This window comes from Myotis davidii, unplaced genomic scaffold (assembly GCF_000327345.1).
Source record: "Myotis davidii unplaced genomic scaffold, ASM32734v1 scaffold174, whole genome shotgun sequence".
Taxonomy (NCBI): domain Eukaryota; kingdom Metazoa; phylum Chordata; class Mammalia; order Chiroptera; family Vespertilionidae; genus Myotis; species Myotis davidii.
In genome coordinates, this window is record NW_006289087.1 from 7,949,313 (window position 1) to 7,959,534 (window position 10,222).

The window sequence follows — 10,222 nt, forward strand, 5'->3', positions numbered from 1 at the left end:
AGGGGCATGGGGAGAACACTGAGGCAGTTCGCCGTGTCTGCCACCCTAAGAACATGTTTGCTGTGGGGAAGAACTGTAGACCTAAATAAATGGGCTCAACGATTAGGTTTCCACTTCTTTTTGTCAATTTGACATATTTGACAGTTTTATTTCATACTAGTGGCCTGGTGCACAAAATTCATGCACATTAAAAGGGGATTAATTAGAGGAGGTATTTTAATATTGCTATTTGCCCTTTCTCTGTAATAGAAGTGTCAGAGATGAAAGAAAATTAGTAAAATGTATATGAAAATCTTCCTCCTGTCAGAGTCTGGGGCACGCCACAGGACCCAGAGTCAAGTCCCTGCCCACCTGCGTATACCTTGAAATCACGTGAGACCCAGACCCAGTTGGCCCCACTTCCATTGGGCGAGATCCAGACCTGGCTGGTCCCACCCCTGTCAAGCCCTGCTGGGTGGGGCGCAGCCTCAGGTTCCCCATCAAGCCCCGCTGGGTGGGGGGTGCAGTCTCAAGTCCCCCAGCGCACCCTCAGGTCCTCTGGGGTGGGGGGCACGGCCTCAGGTCCCCCGAATATAGTACGTTTGAGGAAGTAGACAATGTTTAGGAAACTACTAATACATATAGAAGTGCAAAGATCAGAAACTGGTTAACAGTAGTCAGGAGACTTCAGTTTCCACCTGCCTGTCACTAGATAGCTGTTAAATGAATCATGGATGAGCTTCTTAATTTCTCCTCTGTGGCTGTATTCCTATTTAATGAAATGAAAAGAATATATTCTATCTGCTTCAGAGGGTTGTTGTGAAAAGGAGTTTAAAATAGGCATCATAGTGTGTTTCCTTTAAAGGTGATGTTTTATGAACTTCAAGTATGTGTTTATTTCTCTCAAATCTCCTGAAAATTACTACCATTGAATTTTTCAGGTTGTCTCACGAACAGAAAAAGAGTCTCACATAGTTGCTTTTTCAGATGAGATGGTTCGATGTCCCGTAACTACAGATATGAGTTTACAACAGGTTTTAATGGCTATGAGTCAGGTAACAAACTATTTTATTAGTTTATACTGTATAATCATTGTTATTGCTGTCGTGTGTGATATTAATGCATTTGTGAGAACAAATTGTTTCATCTCAATTTTTTCATGAGCATGAAATAAATATATAGGCTTTGGGAAGACTTATGTATTGGCTCAAAATACAATGATAATGTAAAAAATAGTACTTTTAAATATTTCATTATTTCACTAGTGTCCCGGTGCATGGATTTGTAAACATTGAAGGGAAATTAATTAGAAGAAATATTTTAATATCACTATTTGCCCTTTCTCTGTAATAGAACTGTCAACCAAATTCACGATCGACAATGACAGTTCAAAACTGTGTGTGTGTGTGTGTGTGTGTGTGTGTGTGAAAGAGAGAGAGAGAGAGATTGGTGCCAGCGAGAGCTTAAGGTTAGGGAACGTGCGCGAGTCAGCTTAGCCTTTTATATATATAGAAGATTATGGAAACTTATTCTTACTCATTTTTTGTTCTGAGTTAGATCCCAGCAGGTGGAACTGATTGCTCCCTTCCAATGATCTGGGCACAAAAGACAAATACAGCTGCTGATGTCTTCATTGTGTTCACGGATAACGAGACCTTTGCTGGAAGTGTCCACCCTGCTGTCGCTCTGAGGCAGTATCGGAAGGTAACACACATTCTGATACTCGCTCACCCCATAAAAGTCTCAGTTCTCAAACATTCACTGCTTTTCCAAAAACAAGCTATGAATGTATACAACATCAGTAATGGACTCAGCAGTACTTGAAAAGTATTGGCTACACCTATATATTTCCACCAGTTCCAATTCTATACATTACTAAGAATATCCTTTATCAGTGGTATTTTTTAATGATTCAGTGTGTTCCTTGAAATATTAAGGTGTCATTTATGATTTTTGTTAAAGGACTACATAAAGTTAAACCAAAGCTATAGTCTATGGTTTAAGTTACATGGATATTTCTGGGTTCTAATCTGTGCTCTCGAATTGTGCTTTCTGAAATGAGTGAGATGTTCTATATCCACATGGTAGCTGCTAGTCACGTGGGCTGTTGAGCTCTTGAAGTGTAGCTAGTGTGACTCGCAATAGAAATAAAACTCGATGAAGAGCAGTGGGTCTCAAAGCGTGGTTTCCCTACCAGCATTACCTAACACTGTGTTACAGATGCAAATCCTGGGACCCGGTGGGAGACCTGCTGAATCAGAAACTCTGTTGGGATTATGCTTTACAAGCCCTTAGGTTGGAGAACAACAAGTGAGAGAACAGAATTTGGAGTCAGGATAGCCTGGGTTCTGAGTCCTGGTCCTTCTCTTACTGACTGTGGACCTGAGCATATTATTGAACTCTGATACATGCTTACCTTTAGGGTTGTCCCAATAAATACACTAGGTAAATTCCTTAAAGAGCCCATTACAGTTTCTGACACTCACTGATGGTTGTTTTATCTCAGAAAATCAACTACTTTAACAAGCCATAGCTGTAGAGAACAAATTCATGTAAAAAGTATATATTATAATTAGCAAAGTTAATAATCCTGGTGAAATATCTCCTTATATTAAGTCTACCTGCACATACACTGTCCAGTGTTTAATATGTTGGTAAAAATGGCCTCACCCCTGAATATCCTGACAGGTTTGATAAGTACAGAGTCCCCAGGTTGCTCAGGAAGGTGCTCTGTGGCCCACAGAACAAGGAACGTAGAACAGAGAAAACGGGAATTTCAGACAGGCTGTTGACAAAATGTTATTGTCTAGTCTGAAGATCACAGTCGGGCCTTGAAAGATTGACAGATTTTATGTAGAGAGGGTGAAAAAAGAACGTAATGGAAAGCTGATAGAACTTAAAGTGTTAATTTTGAAGGTTTTTTGCTTTTATACAATTTTTTAAAATGTGTATTTTGATCTTTACCTACAGAAAATGAACATTCCAGCTAAGTTGATTGTTTGTGGAATGACATCAAATGGTTTCACCATTGCAGACCCAGAGGACAGAGGCATGTTGGATATGTGTGGCTTTGACACTGGAGCGCTGGACGTAATTCGCAATTTCACGTTGGATGTGATCTAACCATAAGCACCAGCACGATTAGTGATCTCGCTAAAAATACGCAGCTACTTCCCAGCTAATCTTAATCCAGTGAGAGATAAGATGCTGGCATAGCATGTGCATAATGGAAAGTTTACCTAACCACAAAAAGGAAAAATAAGATAAGCCCAAAGTTCACTCTATCAACCTAACTCCTGGGAAGTAGCTTCGGAATTCACTGTAGCTCCCTCTGATAGAGAGCTGGTAGACACTGTAACATAGTCCCACAGGTTTGCTTTGGTAAATAATCACATTTGTATTTAAACGAAGTAAGAGCCAAATTTGTAAGTAGTAGTTCCGCATCATGTCACTTGTTTGGAAAGTGCTTAAAGTTTTCTTAAATGTTTTCATTGGGAAAGGACAGCTTTGATAATGTCCATCAACTCTGAAATGCACTGGACCATTAACTGTGATGGCATATAAAGCTCATCTGTGAAACAGCAGCCACGACCAAGGGATAAGTAATGAGTTTTACAGATTCCTTTAAGCGTTTTCTAAGGTCACGTAAATAGCTTTCTTATTCGGTAAAAACAGATTTTGCCTCATGTCTTATTTACACTGAGAGAAGTATTACCATTAACCAGAAACACAACAGAAAGGCCACCCTTGGCTGGGGACGCTAAGGCTAGTGTTGCCTGAGGAAGTCTGAGGTGTTGTGTTCTGGTCCGTTTTATTGCTGTGAGTTGAGGGTGTGACTTGACAGTTTCCCCCAGTTGTAACAACATAGCCACACTAAGTCATACTTCCTTTTTTACTCATGCTCTTAAATGCAAATAACATAAAATGGTCCAAGCATTTAACTCCCCCACTTATAATCTGAAAATGACAAATCTCAACTATAATTGGATTCGCTTTTTCCTAACTGTAAAATCAATACTGTTCTAATTTTTAACTTTTTTAGCCAATTGTACATCGGTTCTAATTGTAAGCATGTCAGTGGCCTATTTCTTTGTTCGCTATTCATTGTGACAAAACATTCTTGGTAGAGTAAAATTAAAACAATAAAGCAAGCTAGGTCTTTCAGGTTTGAAAGGCAATTTTTGAGTAGTATATTATCACTAACCAGTTTGTAAGAAAGTACTTTTTTCTATTTTATTGTGTATATTAAACTTCTTTTCATTACACTAAAGTGCATTATTTTCTTGAGCTAATACCTCTTCTTTGTGGGGAGGTTTAACTTATTTAAATGCCAATAACTTTCCTTATAATTACATGGTTGTCTATGCTTACCCATAAAACTTCAATTTTTATGTATTTAAGTAATAATAGAGGACTTAGGGGGATTTTTATAAACTCATCACATGTAAAAAGACAGACTAGTAAATGTTCATTGTAGCATTTCATGTGCTTGGGGTTTAGAGACTTTGTTCGGGAGTTCGGGGACTTCAGTAGAGTTAGAACTTGTGTTGATATTGTCCTGTTTTAGGGGAGATTGGGGCTCTAGGAGTGACAAGAAAATGCTTCTTTCACATGTATTTGATGTATAATACTAGCCCTGATGTGTAGGCTTCAAGGCAACTTACAGCAATGTTGTGATTTACCTGAGATTTTTTTAGTCAGCAAAACTAGCAGCATCCTCACATCAAAAAAACCCACACTGCTTCTAATATCATTTTGTCTTATTCCTCTGTCACACATTGGATTTAACATATTAGCTTTTATGTTCAGATTGAATTTGACGTTTAAAGAACCTAATAGAATTGTGTCCCATCATTTTTTAAGTACACCCAATCCTAATTTTAAAAAATCATAAAGTAATCATTTGATTCCTAATTGAAATTAAATGTAGCATAAAAGTGTATTCCTTTCAGTTATGTACTGTTCCTATAGTGTTTTTAGACAGATCTATTCATGAGCTGATGTGAAAATCATCAGAGAAGTAAGATTAGAAATATCTTATAAGTTGAATTAAATGGATTAGGGAACAATTTAAGAAAGAAGGAAAAGAAACAAAAACAGAAAAAACCACCACAGAAAGTAAGTTTATTTTCAAATCCTGGAGTTTTAGAGCTGGACCAAACCTTAGAAATGTAAAAAGATGATTTTTTTTTTTTTTAAGGTTAGGGAACTGGGGTTCAAGAAAGGGTTGCTTTGGAGCACTAGATCTAGAAATCTTCATTTCAGTATTCACATCCCCACAAAATAGGAAAACTGACAAGAACAGGGATGAAAATAGAATTATTCAAGACTTTTATCTCTTAGGTATTGGGAAATAATGTATATAATTGCTGAAAAATAGAAAACCAAATTATAAACATATACTTCTGTTCATAGTAATCCTCAAGCACAATGTTTTTAATAACAATGTTGCTATATAATACACTCCTATAAGAAAATAAAAAAAACTTTACCTCGTGATTAAAATGTATTCAAGTGATAAAATTAATAAACTTTATTTCCTAGAAAATATATATAAATATTTTCAGGATAAATTTGTAATTAGTAAAACAAAAACTATTGCTAAAGTCCTATCCTTCCTTATTAGTTGATATTTCTTGGAAATTCTATTAACTGTCATGTTATTTAGTAACTTTTGTAGGTATATTGTTGAGGAAGATACTAGGGAATGGGATTCAGTGTTACCTCTCTGGAAGCTTTTACTGTGTGCTGTAGCGCCCAGTTTAGCCTATGTGATTCAGTTTTGCTATTTTTACAGAGTAACATCTGATGCTTAGATCATAGGAAAATCGATATCTATATAAAAGTTTAAGTTAGGATGAGGGCTTACAATACAAATTAGAACTTAATAGGATATGTATTTTGAAACAAAATGGTCATGGGAAATAGCTTATAACTTCTGAGTGGGAAAATGTGGAAGAAAAATTTTCATTATTCTCTGATCAAGAGAAAGAAGGAATATACCAAGTCAAACAACACCCCTCTCCCCCCATAGATGGACCTAGAAAAACAAGCTCTAACTCCAAATGAGGAGATGCTACAAACATCTTTTAATGGGGGGGATGAGGACACATTTGTAATACCTTAATAAAGAATTTAAAAAATAAAATAAATCAGGACATTACAAATGATATAATACCGTTTTATGAGGCTTCTTCCCCTCTCATTTTCTGAGGTTTTGCAAAAAGAAATTATTTTGGAAACTTTAAGGCAGAATCTCTGAATAAAGTTGATCTGACAAGTGAGGAGCATCATTCAAAGCACAAAGCCATATCTAAATGATAAAATGATGATCACCCACTGAGATATTGTACCTAAAGACACTGCACAGGATGTATTTTCATTGTTACAAATTGAACATAATTAAAGCATACTGATTAATCACAAAAACAATATGTAATTATATATGTGTTTTCCGATGGTCTTAGGCAACCCCTGTGAAAGGGTCGTTCAACCCCCAAAGAGGTCGCGACCCACAGGGTGAGAACCGCTGCTCTAGAGAATGCCATGTAGCCTCAATGTAAACATGCTCGGGGAACAATTAGGAAAAAAAGATAAGGTAAGCTATGGATTAGTTGCATTTAATGTATGGATTTTCTTTACTATTTCCCTGATACTGGCTAATCTCTTTGTTGGAAGACTACGTGTTATAACTCTATTTTTCTTATAAAACTCCTGACATTTTCGTCATTTTTATTTTTCTAGTCTTGCTCTATCTGGGTAATAAAATGAATGGTAGAAAAATCACCCGCATTTAGATTTGGGAAGAATCTTTTGCAGATTGCTTTGTGTTGTAGATTTAAGATCATGTTTTTCTTTTTTTAAAAATATTTTTTATTAGTTTCAGAGAGGAAGGGAGAGGGGAGAGAGAGATGGAAACATCAATGATGAAAGAGAATCATTGATGGGCTGCCGCCTGCACACCCCTATTGGGGATGGAGCCGGCAACCCAAGCATGTGCCCTGACCAGGAATCGAACCCTGGCCTTTTCGTTTATGGGACACTCAACCACTAAGCCAGACGATCCAGGCCATATTTTTTTTCAAATTGATAGGCCTCTTGGAAAAATATATTGATCTCCCCAAATCAAGTTATGTGTATACATTTTGTATTAGATATTTGCACTCTTCGAAAAATAAGTAACTGAATACTCTTTCAGAAAATAGTATGTTTCAATCTTTATATTTGCATAATTATAGAGACCACTGTCAAAATCTTTAGTCTAAGTACTTCACTAAGCTTGTAGCAAACAAAGTTTTCTAAATGGCATGTATTTACCTTAAACCCTTTTTTAAAATTAGTGAGCTTTATTTTTAAAAACTTATTATGAAGATAATTTTTTAAAATCCTGCAGTAATGTTTTTCGTGAAAAAACTAATATAGTTTAGCATAAATTCTGAATAAAATTATAATAAATGACACATTTCCCTAAACCCTGAAAATACCAAATTATATTAGAAATTGGTAGAAAGAAGCATAAGCTAGAGTAGTTATATTACAAAATTCTATTACTGAAATTAAGTTAATAATTTTCAATGAGAATTAATTTTGTAAATACAATGAAAATACACAAAAGCTCCCTGACCAGTTTGGCTCAGTGGATATAGTGTCGGCCTGCGGACTAAAGGGTTCCAGGTTCGATTCCGGTCAAGGGCATGTGCCTTGGTTGCGGGCACATCCCTAGTGGGGGGCGTGCAGGAGGCAGCTGATCGATGTTTCTCTCTCATCGATGTTTCTGACTCTCTGTCCCTCTCCCTTCCTCTCTGTAAAAAATCAATAAAATATATACAGTTATACAGTTCCAAAAAAAAAAAGCTAGGTCTGAATTGAAAGTGCTTTTCCTTTGCTTCTATTCAGCACCACCATGAGTCATACTAATTGTGGAAATACGTGACGATATTTAATTTTAAAATATATTTAACTTTTAGTAGTTTTAGAAATTATCAGAATCTGCTTGCACAAAAAAAATAGTAAGGTAGCTATGTTGCTGCTGGTTTCCCTTAATGAACACTTGGATTATTAAGGATAGTGACTGAGGTTAAAGGCTTGCTATTTTATTACTATCACCACATAAGTGATGGATATTGTATCAATACAAACACTGAATGGAAACTTCTGTTTCAAGTACTTGTTAGGCTTTATTTGCAATGTAAACTTTAGAATCCATACCAGCCAAATTAAAATTTAAATATATGTATTTGATGAATAGCCAGGAAAAAATGATTTTGTTGCACTATTCTAAATATAGACTATTTGGTATGGCGTGACTTGACATAACTTTTATAGAGCATTTGACTTCTATTCCTTTTATTGCCAGCTTCTGATAAGAAGTCCAAAGGGATGAGATATATATAAGAGCTTTCTTTAATTGGTTGGGGGAGGGGCATTACCTAGTTCTAAATGTGCATGTGCTTTATATAAAGGCTTTGATTTCCGTGATTGGCCACTTAAGGAATATTTAAATTACACTGACTAATGCCTGCACAGAATAAAAGTTAAGGGTACAAGAGCCTTAAAGTGAAAAACATGATCCTTTTGACTGCCTTACAACATGACTGACTAGCTCTCTAACACAGGCATACTGGTTCCTTTCCATGGGTCTGTTCAGTAAGTGGTGCCTTAGTAGTGTTGGTGTTTCCGAAATACAGAACTCACAGGGTCTTTGAGAGCTTCCACTCTTCCGTACTGAATGGGAATTTAACTATCAAGTTTTCAAACCTGGTCGTACATTTGTAGTGGAAGCACCCGTGAACAGGATAATCTGGGGCACTGGTGTGTTACTACATACGTGACTGTTAACATCAGTACTATTTTGTGGTAGTTTGAGGTTTTTTATTGTTTTATATAACAAATTATCCAAGAAGCTGGACTTTACGTAACATCTCTAAGGACCAATTTGCATACCGTATTTTAAACACTAAAAAAAAAAACAGTTATACAGTTCCAAAAAAAAGTTAATTTTTTAAGGGGATTTTTCAAGACAAAAATATTTTGTTTTGAGTCTACAAGCAAATTTTATTCAAAATGAAATGAGTGAATGTAGCTGTAAAAACATTACGACTATTGTGATTTGTTTGATTACATTCACATTTTTACATTCACTTTGCCTTTCAAAGCAGGAATCTTTGGAGCAACTGAAAGAAAACTTTAAATTGTCAAGCCGGTGCTTAAAAGTATATAATTTCAATTTATAACAAGTCTCATTTTAAAGGACAGGGACCCAGAAGGAGGTGGGGATGGGGGGGTCCTAGGTCTGTTGATAAACTCACTGATGCTTTGTTGAGTCTTCCAAGTTTTCAGTGTAAATAAAATACCTAACAATGTAATTTTGCTGTTTTCTGATAGAAAATGGAAGAAATACTAATGTATTAAATTTATTTCATGATAAAACAGATTTCACCCATACTGTGAAATCCTGACTATCTTTGCAAAATACCATATTAAAAAAATCGTCTTAGACACGGATGTAGGTGGGCACTATGCAAGCTGTTGCTGGTCAGTTGTATCATTGTAGATGTTGCTAGAAGTACCAAATAAAGTCTGTGCACTTCCAATAATCGTCTTTCTATTTCTTGAAAGAAGTAAGAATTTTAAGATTATCATATGCCTTATAAATTCTAAGGCTTTTAGTGATATGTTATATTTGAATAAGATGAAGATAAGATTTTGATAACACTGGCCTTACAGTGCCTCTTTACATACTATTGTGTATAAGTATTTATTTAAAATATATGTGGTTTCAATTATAGGACCAAAACTACTGAATTTAATCAAAATGCACTTTCTTAAGACTTTTAAACAGGATTTTTTTGTGTGTGAAAAAATCTACTCAAAATCGCCTTTGGGGAAAGTTGACAGCAAAAGTCAGCTATGCAAATAAACCCTTTTGTTTCAGTGCCAATTTGCAGAAATTTCTATCTGAATTCCCATAAATTTTTTCTGAAAATTTCTAAGATTGGAGCTGGAAGTTAGGCAGAGGGTGAAATCAAGTTACATGATAATATACCAACCACAACTTTGAACATTAGGTTGATTTTATAGTTCTCTATTTAAAGATGATAGTCAACAGTTGTATGGAGAAAGGAAGATCAAAAACCATACGTTTCTCTATAGATGAAGGAAATGACTTAAAACCTTAAACCTTATGAAGACTTGACTTTAAAAATATTGCTTACATGGTGTCTTTTATAATATATACTAGAGG

General features: G+C 35.6%; 1 protein-coding gene across 1 annotated transcript in view; it reads left to right on the top strand.

Moving 5' to 3' along the window:
- The window catches only part of TROVE2 (TROVE domain family member 2), a 37,925-nt gene extending 33,676 nt beyond the window's left edge, over nucleotides 1–4,249 (top strand). Inside the window, exons 8-10 of the mRNA XM_015562380.1 lie at nucleotides 921–1,034; nucleotides 1,537–1,683; nucleotides 2,950–4,249. Of these exons, the coding sequence (XP_015417866.1) occupies nucleotides 921–1,034; nucleotides 1,537–1,683; nucleotides 2,950–3,102 (414 nt within the window). The 3' untranslated portion in view covers nucleotides 3,103–4,249. The remainder of the gene's footprint in view (nucleotides 1–920; nucleotides 1,035–1,536; nucleotides 1,684–2,949) is intronic.
- Nucleotides 4,250–10,222: the final 5,973 nt, after the last annotated feature.